At 38.0% G+C, this 20,425-nt stretch overlaps 2 protein-coding genes across 4 annotated transcripts; one reads left to right on the top strand and one right to left on the bottom strand.

Moving 5' to 3' along the window:
- The first annotated feature begins 2,977 nt into the window (after positions 1–2,977).
- On the top strand, positions 2,978–5,305 carry LOC113227518. The gene has a single exon (XM_026460454.1). The coding sequence runs from the start codon at positions 2,978–2,980 to the stop codon at positions 5,303–5,305; it is 2,328 nt and encodes a 775-aa protein (XP_026316239.1).
- A 2,555-nt stretch (positions 5,306–7,860) lies between these two features.
- LOC113227602 (histidine triad nucleotide-binding protein 2, mitochondrial-like) lies at positions 7,861–16,392 on the bottom strand. Of its 3 annotated transcripts, none has more exons than XM_026460561.1 (3): positions 16,084–16,383; positions 13,621–13,735; positions 7,861–8,040 (listed from the first exon to the last, which is right to left on the bottom strand). In XM_026460561.1, the coding sequence occupies exons 1-3, from the start codon at positions 16,165–16,167 to the stop codon at positions 7,868–7,870; spliced, it is 372 nt and encodes a 123-aa protein (XP_026316346.1). In that variant the 5' UTR covers positions 16,168–16,383; the 3' UTR covers positions 7,861–7,867. The 3 variants fall into 3 exon arrangements, with proteins under 3 accessions (XP_026316346.1, XP_026316347.1, XP_026316348.1); XM_026460562.1 differs by lacking the exon at positions 7,861–8,040 and adding an exon at positions 10,094–10,634 and having other exon boundaries at positions 16,084–16,390; XM_026460563.1 differs by lacking the exon at positions 7,861–8,040 and adding an exon at positions 11,589–11,761 and having other exon boundaries at positions 16,084–16,392.
- Positions 16,393–20,425: the final 4,033 nt, after the last annotated feature.

Raw genomic sequence — 20,425 nt, 5'->3', positions numbered from 1 at the left:
CAATCAAAATACAGATTTTATTGGCCATAACTACGGGTAATTATAAACAAAGATTCATTTAATTAACGATTTTTTTAAATATCTTCAAATGTATTTGATTACCTACGAAATAAAGAAATCGGATTAAATTTTATTATTAAAGTATATGGTGTATACGGCGTGTCGAGGAATGGTGGAAAATGTAGATGACACACGGCATTATTGTTGACTATTAAGAAGTTTATAATATTATACATCGACGTCAAAATATTTAACAAAACTTACCTACTTGTAACCATAATTAATTACTTAATAAATACCAAGCGACATTTGTAATTTTCGATCTTGTCTGATTATTTATTACAATGCGAGAATTTTATATAAAAACTCAACGCGCCCGCGCTGCGTAGCGCCTTTGTTGTACGTACTATGTAATGTAAGTTATTTATCAGTGTTGCCAGCCTTTTGCGAAGTTAATTCGCCAATTTATGTGTGTTAAGTAGATTCCCCACACGTAGAAATACTCAAACCCCCAAATGAGTTAGTTTAGAACTCCATTCCCCACAAAATCCCCTATGAAATTTGTAATTCCCCAGACATTTTATTAAGTAGCCTAAAATCGCCTTTTCCTATTTCAAACATAGCCCAAATATCGTCGAGTCGCCGATCACTTTTTTAGTCGCCGCGCTACCCCTTGAAGTAGCCTAAGGCTCAACTCACTCTGGCGCAGAGTCGAAGCGTCGCGTCGCGTCGTGTCCTGTTTTTCAACTACAGCCTGGCGACGCTCGCATTAGTGCGCCCGGATCACAGTGTGGTAGGCGTCAGACGCCTCACTGCGCTCAAATAACGCGCGGCGACGCGTGTCGACGCATGACTTCATATTTGCATAACACATGTTTGTACCTTAATAATGGGAAAATAGAGATGAATAGACAGGTTATGTTTTTCGCCTATAGCAATAGGCGAAAAACATAACGCGTCTCGACGCTTCGACTTTGCGCCAGTGTGATTTGAGCCTAAATGGAGAAAAATCGCCTAATCTGGCACCATTGCGTTACAGTAACATGTTTTTTTTTATTTATTGCATGGTCTGTATACCTAGTATTCCCCTCCAAGTAGCTTAAATGGCGAAAAATCGCCTATTTTGGCAACAGTGTTATTTATTGTCATGTACGTACGTGAGGCGCACTATAAGTTTCCGGAATGAATAAGAAAAAAATACTATAGTATATAATATGTAGTATATATAATGGTCAGAAATGAATTTATTGTTTCTCAAAATATTCTCCGTAACCGTTAATCCACTTTTTCATACGAATGAATCAATTTTGAAAACACTTATATTTTCCATCCTCTAACCATTTATGCCACTCCTCCGTGACAATCTCTGAAACATATTTTTCATACTCTTCTACAGCCTCTTCAGGTGATAAAAACCGTTGACCGCGTAACTGGTTCTTAATTTTTGGAAATAAATAAAAGTCACAAGGTACCATCGGGACTGTACGAGGGATGGCTCTTAAGATCAACACTGTTCACCTTCAAAAATTAATTTGTCTGTCTGACCGTGTGAGAACTGGCATTATCGTGGTGCAAGATGATATGGCGTTAACGGTAACTTTTACGGAGTTTGTCAATAACTTCCGACAAACAAATGGTCGTGTACCAATCACTATTCACGGTACAACGATTCTCCAAAGTAATAGTAGCCACGTATCTAGTTTTATTAAAAAAAGAAGCAATCGTCCGCTTAGAGGCACTTCGCACGCGCGCCACTTTGGTTGGTTTCGGCTCATTTCGAAAGACCCATACGCTCGATTGCTGCTTTATTTTGGGATCGTAACTATAAATCCATGTTTCGTCACCTATTACTATACCCACACCAAATTTGACGCTCCTTCGTTGAACCTGGTAAGCATGGCATTGCACCAAGTGACGCAATCCGTTTTTTGGGCCTCAGTCAAATTGTGGGATCCACCGAGAACACAGCTTTTTCACACCCAAATGTTTGTGTAGTATTGATTGTATTTGACTCATGTCTACACCTAAAGATGCCCGAATCTCATGGTATGTCACATGCCTGTCTGTTTTGATCATACGGCGCAGAGCATCACGAAATTCGTCACTGAGATTCACACGACCACGTTTGAATTGTGAAAACCAGCTATAAATAGTCGTCTTGCATGGTGCTTCATTGCCAAAAGCAGTTTGAAGCCGAGCGAAGCTTCGCTGAGCTGTTACATTGCACTTCAAGTCGTAGAAAATCATACTACGAAAATTTTCACGAGTTAAATCCATGGCGATGTAGACAACCAATTTCTAAAATGATGCCACAATGTAAAAACAAGTGACAGTCAGATGAAAAACACTGTATTCTACAGCCAAAGAGTTCCTTTTTTAAATGCTGTAATTACTTTTTAAATATTGTTTATATAAGTGGCCAGTTCCGGAAACTTATCTACAGCGGGAAATGTGATCGTAAATTGGGTTTGTTTCTTCAAATTATATATCACATTTCCACAGAAATCAGCTATTACTAATAAGGAAGAAGAATCTGATTTTGAAGTATTTTTTTATGAAATCTTTATGATTATAAAGTTACGTCCCTTTTTTAACAATTTTTTTTACATACCTATTTATTTTTTCCATTCTCTAAGATTTATGGCACAGACATTAATTAAAGATTACATAGTCTCTAGTCACGTCATAAGTCAAGGAAAGATTACAGCTTTAAGATTGGGCCTTATAAGATGGATAAAAATTATTGGGCCCACAAATTAGAAAGATCTTACCTATGTTGGGCCTGATTTGAATTAATAATATGGGGTCAGCACGGCCAGCCTTTATGAGAACTGAACATGAAAGTTATGATAGAAATTGTGTCCTCCACAAATTTGTAAAGTAAATTGGCACGCGATTCGAGTATAACTTACAAAACGATAAAGCTAAAGCTATAGTTCAGCTTCTTAATCCCATGACATAATATAGAAATACAAAAATGAATATTGAAAAAGGTAATAAAGAGAAAAAAGCTAAACAAGATGAAAGAAGAAGAAAAACTAGTGCAGGGGGTGCACCTAGCAAGGTCATCAGCACAAAATTTATGGAATTGGAAGGTGCTGAAGAAACTGAAATTGCAGCGCAAATAACTGTGCCCACAGACGGCGGGTGGGGTTGGGTTGTACTCATAGCTGCATTTGGATGCGCCTTTATAATGGATGGGTGTGTTTTCACTTTTGGTGCGTTACTCAAAGACATCAGTAAAGACTTTGAAATTTCAGACGCCATGACTGCAGTCGTCGGCTCCTTGCAATACGCAGTATACTTAATGCTAAGCCCAATAGCTTCTGCTTTTATTAACAGATTTGGATTCCGAGTTTGCGGAATGTTAGGAAGTGTAATATGCTGCTATAGTGTTCTGGGATCATCGTTAGCGAAGGGAATAGCATCGTTTTTTTTTCTTTACGGTTTTTTATATGGAGCCGGGTGTTGTTTTATAAATATGGCCTCGGGTTTAGTTACTGGATTTTATTTTGAAAAATATCGGAAAATGGCCATGATTTTTGTATCTGCTGGAACTAGTTTCGGTATAATGCTGCTGTTTCCTTTGAATTTGTTACTCTGTAACACAGCTGGTTGGCGTTCTACGATATTACTACACAGCGGTTTACTTGGTTTGACTTTTTTCTTTGCCTTAACCTTCAGGCCTCTACTTTCTTTGACTATTACAAAAATAGAAGCAGCAGAAGACGAACCCACGCGGACAGTAGCCTTCTTACCGACGATAGCGGGAAATATACCAGCAGACGGGAAGGAAGCTCAAGCTAATAAAACGGAACGCTTGTTTGGTGCAGTGTCTAATGCTCGCTTTCCGACAGCTGCCGCTGTAATTCAAGAGGAAACTGCGAGAACTACAGCTGGACCGTCGCAAAGGCAGGGAGTGTCGAGAATTACACTATCTACTGTACAAGGCGTTAGCAAAGCTCAATTAAATCAAGTAAAATCAATGATATCAAGAGGCGTAGTAAGTGATCAACCGCCTGTGGACATTCACATTAAAGTAGTGGAGCCTGAACAAAAAAAATCTTGCTGGGGGAATTTGTGCAATTGGCAAACTCATTTGCCACACGCCCGACCAATGTACAGGGATGATGCCTTCTATGACGGGAAGATACAAAAACTACCACAATATCAAAAAAGTATAGCAGATGCTGGGGATGCGCAAACAGGGCTGGAATACCAGATGGCTGTGTCCCGAGCCGTTACACTAAACGATCTGCAGGATCAACGAGGAGTGTTTACCACTGCTGTTAGAAGAATTTTGGTGACAATGTGCGACGTTGAGCTCTTAAAGAAAAAATCTTTCATAATTTATTCTCTTTCCGGCGCATTTAGTTATATGGGTTTTAATATTCCGTACGTTTATTTACAAGATAGAAATCTGTCCGCCGGTGTTGACGCTGTACATTGCACCTATTTTGTGAGTGTAATAGGATTTGCTAATGCATTTGGTCGTTTGATTTGGAGTATGATAGCAATCAAAGTAAGGCCCTTGTACCTGTACATAATAGGCTGTTGCCTTTCTGGTATAAGTACAGCTGCCTCAGGATTATCTTATCATGTGATTTACCAGTATGCCTACAGTTTTATATTTGGGTTTAACGTGTGTGTGTGTACCTGTATGAGAAGTCTTATTATAGTCGATTTGTACGGTTTGGAACGATTGACAAATGCCACTGGGTTGTTGTTGTTATTTTTGGGTGTAGGTAACGTATTTGGTACTCCAATAGCTGGTGCCATTAAGGATGTAGTTGGCTACGACGTGGCCTTCTATTATTCAGGTGCTTCAATGATATTGGCCAGTATTTTTGGAATATTTGTTCGTTTAGTCGAAAAACCAGATGACAAAAGTGTTACTAAAGTACACAAACCGGTAGATAAGCCTGAGGTTATAGATAAACCTAAATATCCAAAAGACGCGAAATTAAAAAGTAAGGGTATTAGTTCACTTTCACTTCCAAGACAGGAATCATTTATGCAACCTATGTCAGCAACGCCCTCAGTGAATGTAACACAACCTATGCAAGTAACGCAAACTACTCAGGTAATGCAACCTACTCAAGTAATGCAACCTGATGCGCAAGTAATGAAACTTACGTCGTCAGAAATACAACCTGCGCTTGTAATACAATCTTCATTAATAACTGAATCTGTTCCAATAACGCAACCTGCGTCCGTAACGCAATTAACAAAAATAACGCAACCTGTGCCAGAACATCCATCTACATCGTACCAATCGCCACCAAAAAAGCTCCTTGAGCAGTAACAAAACCGTAAACTAAATAAAAATAATGGGAATTTATTGAGTTTTAATAAATATATTTTACAAAGAATGGCAGACAAATAAATTGAATATTTATTCGCTTTACGAGTCTTTGTTTTAAAATCTATTCAGCAATGTTATAGCTATCCATAACAGAATAATTTTAAGCATACCTACGGATTCTCTGCCACCAACAATAAAAACATTACTACGTTCCGGTTTTCAAGGGTAATAAGTGTGGTGGTGAAATTACAGGTATGTATGTACATGGGACTTGTGACGGGTATAGTAACAATGTCCCTTAACCCGGCGCCAATGACGTGAAAATAATTACACCAACGACGCCGCCGGGTCATCGTAACCCGAATTTCATCGATAATATTTTTGTAAATTTAAAGTTGTTGTCTCAATTTTAACAAATACGTATTAAGTAAGGGTTCTCAAGACATATACTGAAATAACAATAAATAAATATTTAATAAGCGTTCTCAATAACACGTGCAAAATCAACGTTGAAAACATAATTTTCATATTTCTTTTATTTTTAGTAAAGTATTCTGAATAATAATAGGAATTAATAGTCTTATATACTAAAAGAAAGGTCATTCAAACTGATTATTAGAAATTAGTCTTCTACGTCCTATATCAGAGACGTGCAACTATTGCAACTATTGCAGTAACTTACCGTATGATCCGGGTATATAGGTAGTACATGTAAATCTAGCGTGTATTACATGTATGAGATGTTTTTTATCCTTTTTGAACGGACATACTTGACATCTCTCACGAGTGTCAGAGGTTGGACCTTTGATTACCACCAGCATCTCATCAATAGTGCAGTTTTCGCCCGCAGAACACATAACAAACGCTTTGTAAATTTCACGTGTTGGTACCAAATGATTAAATTAATACCTGTCAGCAAGCAACAAGCAGCAGGAATAAGATTAATTAATTATAAACAGTAAATAAACCAATAATGTCAGTCACAGAAGTACCACGCCAGCGGTGACGCTGGGTCATATTGACCCGTTTTGTCTTACTGCATGTATTACTTGGCTGCGCAGATGGCTTCACACTTAGGGTCGTATTCCAGAACTCAATGCTCAAGTCAGGATTTGAGCAGACTTAAGTATGATTTCAAGCACTGGAAATACGACCCTAATGGCAAGGACTTGAGTGTGATTTCTAGCGCTTTGAATCCTACTCAAGTCCTGACTTTAGCATTGAGTAGAGTTCTCCCTTAGTACACCAGCGAGTCGGGTAGTGTCTCCAGCTACCCAAACGTTGAAATCGTGCAATTGGCGTAAAACAAAAACGTGCCCGTTGTAAATCGCCTCGGGTCAATATGACCCAACGTAATTGGCGCCGGGTTAAATTTCTGCGATTTAAAGTTCTGAGTGGTACTGCAACTGTTATGGAGAGTCATGTCGCTTACCATCAGGCACACGACTTGTTCGTCCCGTTACGTTACTCAGTATCGTAAAAATAAACTAAATTGTTTAACAAAGAAACAAAAACCCGACTCCTTTTATGCAATGTTTGCTGGCTTTTTTGAGCAATGTAGAATGCACTATGCATGCGATGTGTTTGTTCAGTACCTACTTACTTAAGTAAATTATTAATTGGCGGTGCTTTACATAAAAGAGTTAACCCGCAGAAAAGAGTAACATTTTACTTTAGAATGCAGTTTTATAGGTACATTGTAATTTACGGAACTCCATGTAATTCGACACATGCTGGTGAAATTACAGGCACATGGGACTTGTCAACTTATGTCTTAGGGTGACGGGCACAATAGCAGTGCCCTTCAGACCTTTGCGATTTAAAGCTCTGAGTGGCACTGCAAACGGTTATGGACATGCGTGTAGCTTACCATCAGGCGCCAGACTTGTTCGTCCCATTGGTAGTATGTTAAAAAAAATCACAAAATTATGTTCCTCCGGCATGAACCTTATAGAATATCCGGGTGTAAGTCTGTATGGTGTGCGATTAAAAAAGTATGTACTATGCTCTTTTTCCATTTACCAACCTGGAGATCTATTCTCGTTCTCCGTCCGTAGCATTTAGCGCCCAGTTACACGACGCGAAAGTTTTCTTGCGGCACCGCACGACAACGGCCCAGCTGCCACGCTTTCGCACATTAATGACGAATCTGAACTCTATTTACTAGAATAATACAACCGCGCGGTCGCCGCGTAGACCAAAGACAAAACTTACAGATAAATAGAGCGCGTATTTTACCATGACAGCACGGTCTATGAACACGTGCACGCGGCAGCCGCGCGGCTTGAGCGCCATGAAATTCGTGTCGAATAAACGCCTTATGGATGCTGGTGACATTACAGGCATATGGGACTTGTCAACTTATGTCTCAGGGTGACCGGCGCAGTGGCAGTACCCCTCAGATCTTTGCGATTTAAAGCTCTGAGTGGCACTGCAACTGTTATGGACAGGCGTGTGGCTTACCATCTGGCGCACGACTTGTTCGTCCCGTCACTTGATATCATATAAAAGAAGTAACACTTTGTAAAAAATAAAAACCGGTTTTTTCTTTAATGGTTTATTTCACAATCTTGCACCAGGGCCAAGCGGCCACACCATATGGTGTAGAGCTCTTCCAAAAACATGTAATGCTTTCAATCTCTTGGATCTGTAATCTTCATCAACAACGAGGTGATAACCAGATTTATACAAATCCTTGTCTATGACTACTTTCTTCGCGACCAGTAGCAGATGGCCTGAAACAATGATTATATAAATTTACATAAGTTGCAATATTTATTTTATTGAATACTTATCCATGATGTACCAGGTGAAGAAACATGGACTTATAGTTACGATCCAAAACAAAGCAGCAATCGAGCGTATGGGTCTTTCAAGATGAGCCGTAACCAATCAAAGTGGCGCGCGTGCAAAGTGCCTCTAAGCGGATGATTGCTTCTTTTTTTAATAAAACTGGACACGTGGTTACTGTTGCTTTAGAGAATCGTTCTAATAAAAATCGAGAACTAATTTTACCTGTAATTAAGTGTTTTACTGAATGTCCGAATGTTTAACACTAAACTAAACTGACCTACGAAAGACTAATTAGCAAACCTCGCGAATTTTTCTATGTGAAATAGCAACTACGTTCCCTATTCCACGGCTAAATATTTATTAACCCTCTGTCGATAATAAAATGCCAGGATTTTATTACGATACGTACAAAGTAGGTAATCTCAACGTTCTGCTTAAAAGGCAGGTTTAACTCATATACTCATAGCCCCGGACTAGGAAAACCCTGTGTCGCGGGTGCCATTGCCATGGACAACCACAAATTTCACCCGAACTCACGAAATAAATAAATGCAGGTGATATAAATATTTATCTCGGCCCGGGAATCGAACCCGGGACCTCTTCGTGGCGGACCAGCATGGTAACCGTTCGGCACAACTTGTATTTTTCTTCCACTCTCCCCTATCAGCCGTAATTTTTATACTCACACCTTTCTTATCCATGTCATCTTTCAAACAATCCATCCATGTTTTCTTTGGCCTTTCTTTCGCCTTATATCAGTCCACATTCATACCTAGCACTCTTCTCGTCATATGACATTCTTCCCTCCGCATGACATGTCCACCACGCTAAGCTATTACTCCTCATTTCAAATAAAACATACCTACAATAGATAATTATTTTTCTTTCTTTCTAATAGCATTGAGTAAGTAACAAATTATACAAATTCATTTTAAATTGCTTACAGCCGGTAATTTATTAAATGTCCAATTTTTTTATATAATACCGAGTGATGGGACAAACATGTCGTGCGCCTGTTGTTAAGTGACACGCTTATCCATAACTGTTGCAGTACCACTCAGAGCTTTAAATTGCAAAGATCTAAGAGCGGTTACTCACAGCGACATTTAGCAGCGATGCAGACGCGATGCAGTAGCTAATCGTCTACCTATTAACTAAAAATAACGGATAACTCACATTTAAGCCGAATTTTAGGTCGACATGTTTCGAACCAATTAATATGTTTTAGTCTAACGGTGGTTTTCTATTTAAAATCGTCCACCTGTACACACGCGACTGCATCGGTACAAATGCGCCATTGCATCGCTACACTTGTGATTTATAATAGCAAGAGTAGCTATGCGCAATCGCGTGTTTCACGAAAGGGGTCACTCATATGGTGTCACCGCCACGGCGCCCGTCACCCTGAGGGCGCGTTCCCGCTATGTCGTCACGATTTATTATCGTTGGACGACTGTCGTGTTTAGCCTGTTCCCATATCACGACTATCTGTCGTGGACGATTTTTTATCGTTGAACGACTGTCGTGACTAGCTGTTCCCACTAGATCGTGACGACAATAGGAGCTGCGACAATCTGTCGTCACGTTTTTATCGTCCGACGACTGTCGTTCTAGCTGTTCCCACTGTGACGACAGTTTGTCGTTGTAACGATAAAAAATCGTGAACGACATTTAATCGTGTCGTGCTTATGTGAACAACTTCATTTAAATATACAAGCCACGACACTGTAAACTGCACGACAATCTGTCACGACATAGTGGGAACGCGCCCTTAGACATAAGGTGCCAAGTCGCATGTGTCTGTAATTTCACTAGCACGCAGTGAGACGTGAAAATAGTCGTTAGCAAAACCAAGAAGCACCTTAACAAAAAGTGACGCCTGTGTGACACTTATTAGAACACAAGACACTAATACACTTCAATTCAAAGGTTAAGTTGTTCTACACATAAAATTGAGCACCAAATGTGATAATTACTTTAAAATATTCATAATATTTGATAATATGTGGTAAATTGTAGGCAAGCCGGTGTGAATCGAAATATATGAAAGCCTCGCCAATGCTAGCACACTTAAACAATAAACGCTTATTAGACTAACCCTAGCCTTAACTTAGACTTAGGGAGGTGTGATAAATGTTAGGTAATTAGGGTCCCTATGATAAGCTGCTTATAATATGTTAATAAGAGCGGCGGCCAAACTAAGCTCACCCTTCTTCACGCAGGACCCTAGAAACTGGGTAGTGTACTACTTGTTTTAGTTTTGTTTAAGTAATAATGCTTATAGTTATATATAAGCGCAGAGAGGACGGCCGAAATCCGTTTTAAAGTCACAAGTAGCAGGCTAGTAAAAAACTAAATACATCAAAATTAAATATATTTCAAGAAAAAGGCCACCACATCTGTCTACCACCAAGCACTTGCACATAGAACTGGTTTACACTCTGACACGAGTGAGGTCCTTCATTCATAACCACACGAAAACCTTTGTCGAGGCCCTTGAGTATCGCCGCGCGTTTTGCCACTGTCAGCAAGTGTCCTGAAAAGGAGAAGAAGTTGTGAATAGGGAACAATTATCCCTATTCGATGGCGCTTAAGTCCCTGCACCCACTGACTGATGGCAAGAGATTTTTAAGTAACGAATAATAATATATCTTAATCATTGACATTGTAGTTGACATTTCAATGATTATGGTTGTAGCTACAAAATCCAAGCTGCGGCTTAGAGATACCGCTTCCGCGATACCTGGGCAGGCTTCACGTTGAGTGCGACTGCGGGGCGAGAGGACGCAGGCTCGACAGGCAGTAGCAGTGTAGACGGTATGCTACGTCATATTTAAGGATACTGCGGCATTGCTGAGTATACAGCGGCATACTTGCTGTCAGTATACGCTTGCAATACGATGCCTTGCCGTCCCGCTAATGCGCTCCGGGTCAAGTGTCTGCTTTATCCCCATTAAACAGAAAACAGTTGTAATATGAAGTGTATTGACTATCACGATGTTTTACTATCATGATATTAATTTTTTTTTGGATATTGCTCCACTAGTTTGTTATAATTATTAATTCACAAATCAAACATAGAGAAAAATTCACTCTTTCCATAATAGTTGTAGTGCCACTCAGAGCGTTAAATTGCAAAAATCTTAGGGGTCAGTGCCACTGCGCCGTCACCCTGAGACATAAGTTGACAAGTCCTTTGCGCCTGTAATTTCACTAGCACACGTAAACACTTCTTAGACTAACCCTATCTCTAACTCAGATTTAGGGAGGTGTCATAAGAGTTAGGTAGTCAGGTTAGCCTTATAATAAGTTAATAAAAGCGGCGCCCAAACTAAGAGCCACGCCCAGCCCTCACGCAGGCTCCTAGAAATTGCGTAGCGTGATACGCGTTAAGTTTTATTTAACTAATAATGCTTATTGTTGTATAATAAACACAGAAATCCGTTTTAAAAGTCACTAGTAGCAGGCTAGTAAAAAAACTAAATACATCAAAATTAAATGTATTTCAAGAAAAAGGAAACCACATCATTCTACCACCAAGCACTTGCACATAGAACTGGTCTACACTCTGACACGAGTGAGGTCCTTCATTAATAACCACACGAAAGCCTTTGTCCAGGCTTTTGAGTATCGCCGCTCGTTTTGCCACTGTTAGCAAGTGTCCTGGAAAGGAAAAGAAGTTGTGAATAGGGAACAATTATCCCTATTCGATGCCGCTTATGTCCTTGCGCCCACTGACTGATGGCACGGCAAGAGATTTTTAAGTAACGAATAATAATACATAATCATTGACATTGTAGTTGATATTTCAATGATTATGGTTGTAGCTACAAAATCCAAGCTGCGGTTTTGGGATACCGAGCCGGCAGCCTTCGGGATACCTCCGCAGGCTTCAGGACGCCGTGTGCGACTACGGCAGGCAGTAGTATTGTAGATGATATGCTTCGGTATGCCTAAGGATGCTACGTCATATTTAAGGAAGCTACGTCATATTTAAGAATACTACGGCATTGCTAAGTATACAGCGGCATAATTGCTGTCAATATGCGCTTGTAATTAGATGGCGAATGTGCCGTGCCGTCCCGCTAATTGCTTCCGCAACTATGGAGATCCGCAGCCTTTTTCACATGTTTCCGTTTCTGCTTCGCCATATTTATAACGGAAGTTTACAACGTTTGCGACGGATCAGGCGGTAGTGCGGATTACTTGGCGGTGGAACGTGCGTTTTTTAACTTTTTTGTATTGTGTAATAATTGTACTTAAATTATGAAACCAAAAACAAGTCCTGAACTTTCCTGTCCTGAATTTGTTGAGTTATTATAGTACAAAAAAAAAAAATTTACGCTTTCGCATCTGCTTCCGTTTCCGCTAGGATTTACTTTGACATCTGTTTCCGTTATGACACATCCGCTGCATAACTAGCTCCAGGTCAAGTGTCTGCTTTATCTCCATTAAACAGTAACTTACTTCACAAACAAACAACCTCTGGAGTGGAATTTCAAAAAAATTTAAAGTTTTTTAAATTAATACGAGTCCCACATTTCAGGGTGCAAAAGTAACAAGTTTTTAGATAAATAGAAAAAACAACACAAATTTTATAATGCTAATACAAGAAGAAACAATTGGGGACAAAACGTTAGTATGTACGGGCGACATTCCTTTACGACCTTTACAACCTATCACTTCATACAATAATTCAGATAGAAAATGAACAAAAAATAAAATACTTACAGAGCAATGATAAAGAAGAACATAATGTGGTACCAATATGTTACTGTAGACTGATTATTGAAAAACCAAAGTTGCACTTTGTTGAGGGCACTGAAGTGAGTGAGGAAGGCCTCAAGAATTAATTTAGATTAAATAAAATTTTCAGTGTTTCTTAAAACCTTTTTAGTTTTTTAATGGGAATATCATTTCGGAGAACAGTCGGTGGATAATAATAAATTCTTTCACATGATGGGTTTTAAACCATCCCCATTGTGCAGTACTTGCAATATAATAGACGATCTGTATCATGTATTGGTGGAATGTGACCGTAACGTATCCCTGAGAGGTACAATGTTTGGGGATGTAAGTTTATGCAATGAACAAATTAATTGTTGGCTCAGAGAGCCTGTATGTCTTGGCGCTCTAAACTTGTACAAGTTTTTGAGTCTCTTGAGTAGGGAACCCAGTATTCCGTCCATGAGGCTGACATAGTCTCCCAAGGTGGCTAAAGTCTCAATTAAAAAAAAGATTAAAAAAAAACTTTTTTTTAGTTTAGATTTCTTTCTTTTAGTGGCAGTGGCCCTCCGGTCTGTGCGGTTTAAAGCTCTCAGTGGCACTGCAACTGTTATGCACAGGCGTGTCGCTTACCACCAGCCCACGACTTGTTTGTCCCGTCACACAGTATTATAAAACAAAAAACAGCTAATGCTTCATAAAATAATTATGGTTTCTTTACATTTACTCAATTACCTAAATCTCTGTAGTGTAGTCTTATAAATAACCCTGTACATACATATACAGGCAAATCTTACCGAGCAATCTCTCGTCTCCATCGTTTGTGTCCATCAGCCTAGGAATAATGTCCTTTGGCACAACCAAGAAATGTACCGGTGCCTGTGGATTCTTCATCTCATCGAAGACAACGCACTGCAATGAGAAAATGAATAAATTTAATGCATAATTCTGTGTTATAGCACCATCAATATGACTGATGATTCTAGCAATGTCCAGTTAAGAAAGACATGTGTTTATTACTTAGTATTGCTTGGTAAATGTCATTGATAGACTTCACTGCGAGAAGCTAATCTACAGTAACAAATAAGACAAACATACAGGGAGTATTACATAACACCTAGCAAACTGAAATTTTTTTATTAGATAGGGATAGTATAGACACTAATACTAAAATTTCAAGGTGAGGAAATGCTTTGTTTTTCAAATACATTGTCACTGGAACGGTAAAATGTTGGAAAATATTACAGCCATCAAGTAAATAACCAGAAATAAAGACGAAATGGGCCATCCATCCCTGGCAACTCAGGCAAATGGGCCTTATATCACTTTTAAATATCAACTCTCGTTTGCGCTGAAATCACAAATTAGAATGCTGAAATAGTACAGCGCCAACAACTGACCTGTGTGTACCGTCTCCATATATTCCAAAAATATTCTGTATTTATTGTAATAAAGGTAATAACCATGGGGGGGCTATTCCATTCGGTGGTGTGGGAAAAACAGCAAAACATCTAATTACAAAACAAACGGAATCACATTTTATTGGTAATTAAATATGTAATTTCTCAATTTTCGTCCATTCTTTCGTTAAACTGGTTGATTTAAAGTGAAACCATTAACGACACCCGTCAATGATTTCAAATTTGGGCAGACCATTTGGAACACAGTTGTCACAGTAATGATTTGGCAGAATAGCTTTCAAACATTTCTTATTTCTGGTTATATACTCGATGATTACAAGAGAGCAAATTAACCTACACCTCTAATGTGAAAATTCTTCACTGCTTCCAAAATGGTGTACTAAAGACCATAGTCCAATCACTTTGGTTTGTAAGAGCCCAGGAGATACATGAATGTCTTGAAATGCTAACTATCAAAGTATCTCCTACTGGCATGTAAAGAAAAATATAAGGCACTATCACTACATACAAATGTATTGGCAAGATCTCGGCAAGTTTGAAAAAATCAAGAATACTAGAAAGTTGAACCAGTAGAACACAATCAGCCATTTAATGACTATGGAAGAAGAGTCGCTGGACTCAAAACTTTATTTTAAGCCATTTGGAATAAAGAGCACAGATCTGTTTATGGTTCAAGGACTAACTCTAATTGTACATTTTGTTCATTTTTTGAGCATATTTTGGACATACACAAAGTGGAAGTTGCCCAACGTTAGAAGGTATTTCTTATTAACAGGATGGGGGATTTTAGGAAGAAGGACATCATACAGTGGAGTGATGATACAGTTGCAATTAAAAAACAGTAATAAAAAAGAACACAAATACAACTAAATTATTATTATAAATTTATAATAGATTTTTATGGGTGAATAATGAAATTACTAAATGGAACAATTTTTTCAAATTCAAATCATGTGATTTATAAACAAACATTCTACTGTTAACTTTAACTCATCGATTGCATTTGAAGGTCAATCATGGTTTTATCCGCATCATCATTTGTATAGAACCAAAATTATTATTATATAAAAGTGTAAACAAACCTATGTAAAAGTGTAAATCTATAATAACTGCCTCCGTGGCCGAACGGTTACCATGCCGGACTGCCACGCAGAGGTCCTAGGTTCGATTCCCGGGTCGGGCGAAATATTTGTATGACCTACATTTATTTCTCTCGTGAGTTTGGGTGTAATTTGTGATTGTCTATGTGTGTGTCCATGGCACCCGCGACACAGGGTTTCCCTAGTGCGGGGCTATGTTGAGTGTGTGCGTTATTATTATTATTATTATTATAATAAATTGCATTGGTAAACCTAAAATGGTTCTATTGGCATTATTACCCACATAGAATGAAATGAAAAATTGTTTTGTCGAAAATAATGTGTTTAGGTATGTACCTATATTTGTTTTTTTTTTGTCAAACAAACCAATGTTTCAGGCCCTTAAAAGGCCCAAGGTCAAGACGGCTGACTGATTGTATAAATAAAATAATTTGGAATGTTCTTTAGAAAATTTATTATTAAGTTTTGCAACTATAGTGAAAAATAAGGATAAGAAAGGTGCGAGTATAGAAATGATGGCTGATAAGGACAGGAAGAAGTAAAAAAGCTTTGCATTAATATTATACATAACTGATGAGCATGAGGCCTATAAAGGGCCTTAAACGTTGATTTTGTGAAGAAACAAATACACGATATATATATATATACGAAAAAAGTTTTATTTCCTACGTGTAACAATCAGGAAAACCGAAGAACTCCTAATTAAATTATAATTTCATTTATAATAATATATATTCACCTGTTCATCTTCGTATATGAAGTCCACAGCAGGCACTTCGACACCAAAATACTTCCTAAAATTTTGCTTTGGCACCACTGCCATGTTTTCTATATTATAATACTACCAATTTAATTATTTTTCCTTAATGGTCGCCTCAAGACCACTAATTTAGATAAAAGGATTTATAAAACCAAATTGCACTACGCATGATATGGAAAACTTTACAATTTTCTTTGAAATTTGTTAAAAATCGTACAACATGCCTATTTCACAACATTTGAAATTAAAGTGTCAGATAAATTCAGAAACCATGACGCACCGCACCATTTATTCTTTTTTTTGGTGTTGTTTATCGTATAGAATGTTTATCGAATATACGTTTTAATACTAACAAAGAGGCTGATTATGTAGGTGAGTGGGAGTCTGTGTAATAATTTGGGGCATATACATACAGTCGCCACAAAAAGTGGTGTCTTGTAATATTTTCACCACGCTCTGAATATTTTATACTTTGTATTTGTCATGTATGTATATGTACAGCGTCAAGCTTGACGTGCTCTTGACCCTGTACCTAATGTTGTTTACCCGCCCCGCGGGCGAGCATGTCTTTTTTTTAACACGTTCCCTGTGCATGCATCATATGTGATGCATTTCGAGGTCCAAACGACACGTGAGTGCACCACATATGAGACACGACCCTTTGTAAATTTAAAAGTTTTTCAAAATTTGCACGTGTAAGCTAGATTATCTTTATTTGCTTGCACGTATGGACCACAAAAATTGTGACAATAAGCAAGTGGTACCGGATGACTTTTTAACCAATGTTGCCAGATTATTACTATCAAAATAAATCACGAAAAATATTTATTATTTTTTTATTACAAGTTAGAAAGGTCTAATTATTGACTTGCGTATACGGCACATGATAATAAAAACCAAACAATAATCAAATAAAGAATGTCATAAAACCCAAGAATCTAAAATTGTCTGGTAAGCACAACTAAAATCATTATTTAATGGCTAGCATTGTAGCAATGAAGGCACAATGCTTTTTTACACATTTTACACGAGCTTCTGTAGGTGTGTTGCCTTGTTCAGTCATAATTTTGTAGCAACCAACACAACGCTTTCTGGAAATTTTGGTAGCACATCGGCGTGGGATTTTGGTCAATTCATGGCGGGACAAGTTAGATGTCATTGATGGCCCAGCTAACGGCTCAGCATCTTCAATTTCCAGGAGATGACTGATAATTATTTCATGACCTGTCAGCAGTGTCATTTTATTATTTCGATGGAGGTCCTTGTAGATCAAAATTGCATTTACAACAGCTACCGACATCAGATCACCCGCAATTTTTTTGTACCAAAAACAAGTTTTGCGAACGGGCGAATTGTAACTTGCGAGCTGATCAGCTATATCAATGCCCTTCTTGCCGCGATTGTAATCTAATACAATTTTAGGTTTCATGATTGGCCTGAAACCAGTGGACATTGCCATTTGATGATCATGACATGTTGATAAAACCAAAACTTTGTCAAACACTTAGATAACTATATAACTCGTAACACTTTATAATAAACTTTCACTAACTTTTTCTATCTTTTCACGGTATAGACTACAGATATTTAACTAAAACATCTGTCAAAATGACTCTAAGCGTGCATGAATTATATGTGATGCATTAAGTAAACAACTAGTACGTGCATGCACCATATATGTGGCATCAAGTAAAGAGCTCATACGTGCGTGTATCATATATGGGGCACTCGGGAAAAATTAGATAATGGAAAGGGAGTTTATGAAAATGAATTTTCTATCCATAAATGTATTAATATATATCAATTCCGACATATTTGCAAAAAAAAAAAATTGCACGTGAGGGGTCAATTTTTGATTTCTAGTTCCACAGGGAACGTGTTAAGATACCAAGTGACTGGACAAACAAGTCGTGCGCCTGGTGGTAAGTGATACTCCTGTTCAGGGAACATAAGTTGTCAAGTCTCATGTAGGTAGTACCTATAATTTCTACACCACCCTTACCCTTCACAACCGGAACGCAGTAATGCTGTGGCAGAAATAGGGTAATATGGCAGTATCTACTTCCCTGGACTGTTTCACAAGGAACTCTACGGCTAATAAAAAATATCTGTGTAATGTGGAATATTCCATTTACGGAAAGCCTTTTTGGTCAGAACCTTTTTTTTTTTTTTTTTTGACGGGGGAAATCTTTATGGATACCCCTGAGCCCAGGGAGACTCAGGGGTTATGTGGGGACTCTCCCTCCAGACTGGAGGGCCTACCCCACTGAAACCCCCCCGGGTTTCCCTCTCGCCGGTTGAGTCGGCGCCGTGGGATCAGTGAACATTCACCACGACGCCGCCCGATCACAACAATTTTGGTCACAACCTGCCGAAATGGTTCCCACTCTCGTGGACCCCCATTAACGTCTCATCTGCCCTCGGAACGAAAAAGGGCACAACTGTCATATAAAGTACGCATAGTTGTGCCTTTTTTCGTTACGACTAGTTACGAGGTTAGTCATGCACTCCCGAGATTTTTTGCTGACATGGACCCCTTGTAGATTAGAGTAGACTGGAGATCGATGTAGACACTTTGGGAATCATCGCGTTAGACAATGGACATAGCGTTCATTATGCTTTAGGTTACAAAAATGTCACGTCTGACCTATTAACTGGCAAAGTAAATTGAGCTTGGAATTTTAAACTTACAGCCATGTTTCCAAATACGACTTACGTTAAGGATTGGGGCGTTAAATTTGAAATATCAATTCAATAAAATTAGAAGGATTTGCATTGATTGGTGTTGCCTCTGACAATGTTGACATAAATATAATCTGTAGGTGAGAGGTAAAGGACCTTAAAGCCCATATTTTGGAATTTAGATGTTTTTACAAATAAGGCTTTAGAATGCTTAAAATCTTGCAATAGTAAAAGATAGACATTAAGTTTTATCGTCGTTTGTTTTTATTTATCATATTTTATTTGACCTTAACATTGAATTTAAATTGTGCTAATAAAGAGCCTCATTATTTTTAAAACGAATAACTATTTAGAGAGTTAACTATGTTAACGGTCGTTGGTTTTTAAATTGACATTGGCCATATCACAGAAAAAGACCCATCAATAACCATAAAGAAAAATTTGCGCACAAATTGCGGAAGCGATTGCAACTATAGATGTTGGCCACATCTAGGTACTTACAATTACAATCGTACTCACTGTATGTACTAAAACGATTTTAATTTTAAAGGTGACATTGATAATTATTTTCGAAGCGATGTTACTTTAATTTTATATCAATCGTAAAATTTGATAACGGACTTAGACATTTTTACTTTATTTACCGAGATAAGATATTTATTTTTTGCTTACTCATATATTATCAATAAAATTATTGCTCATCATCGATATTGAAGTTGCTATAATACATCGAGTATATATCCAGAAATGGAGACGAAATAAAAGCCATATATTCCTGGTAACACATTAGCGATACAGCTCTTATAAATATCAACTTTCGTTTGCATTTAAATATAGACAGGCTAACTACTGACCTGTGTGTACGTCTCCGTATATTCCAAAAAATATTCTGTATTTATTGTAATAAAGATAATATCTCTAACAATGCCGTGCTGTTCTATTCAGTGGTGTGTGAAAAACAGCATAAAATCTAATTACAAAACAAACGGAATCACATTTCATCGGTAATTAAATATTAAATATGTAATTTTGCAATTATCGTCCATTATAGCAAAACTCAAGTTAACTGGTCGATTTGAAGTCAAACAATTGACCACACCCGTCAATTGTTTCGAACTCGGTCTGGCCAATCGGAGCGCAGTTGTCACAGTAATGTATGGCAGAATAGTTTTCAAACAAATTAAATGACATTTCGTCTCTATTTCTGGTTGTATACTCGATGCTATAATATAATCATTATAGTTTCAATTTATATTTATTGAATGGTGACCAATTACATTTGGACCTTGAGTTGGTGTTGGTGATTCAGAATTAACCAATTCAATACGCAGAGGCACTTTTTTCAGATTGCAATCATAAAATGACAGTGTTGTTGCTCAGATTACAAAACATGTTTTGTAACGAAGAAACTATATCTAATCGAACGATTCGGTTAAAATATCGAAGAGCTCTGAATCCGGGTCCGATCGGGTAGTCTCGAAATCAGATAGGTTTCTGAGCGAGAAGATGAACCTGATTCCTGCTATATCTTTCTCATTTGTGAGTTAAATCAACCATTGTTCCAATTAGAAATGTAAAAGTTTCCGAACGGCCAGTTGTGAATCGTAATTATGCGCCTCGACTCGGAAAAGACGCAGTT

Source organism: Hyposmocoma kahamanoa, unplaced genomic scaffold, assembly GCF_003589595.1.
Source record: "Hyposmocoma kahamanoa isolate Upper Pololo Valley unplaced genomic scaffold, ASM358959v1 211, whole genome shotgun sequence".
Taxonomy (NCBI): Eukaryota; Metazoa; Arthropoda; class Insecta; order Lepidoptera; family Cosmopterigidae; genus Hyposmocoma; species Hyposmocoma kahamanoa.
Note: the sequence above shows the minus strand (reverse complement) of the source record. Positions and strands in the feature narration are given on the sequence as shown.

Coding starts and splice junctions, on each gene's coding strand:
- LOC113227518 (XM_026460454.1), top strand. CDS start 2,978: ATGAATATTGAAAAAGGTAATAAAGAGAAAAAAGCTAAACAAGATGAA.
- LOC113227602 (XM_026460561.1), bottom strand. CDS start 16,167: ATGGCAGTGGTGCCAAAGCAAAATTTTAGGAAGTATTTTGGTGTCGAA. Junction 13,736..16,083: donor TCATATACGAAGATGAACAG/GTGAATATATAT, acceptor TTCTCATTGCAG/TGCGTTGTCTTCGATGAGAT. Junction 8,041..13,620: donor TGGAGACGAGAGATTGCTCG/GTAAGATTTGCC, acceptor TCATTGTTTCAG/GCCATCTGCTACTGGTCGCG.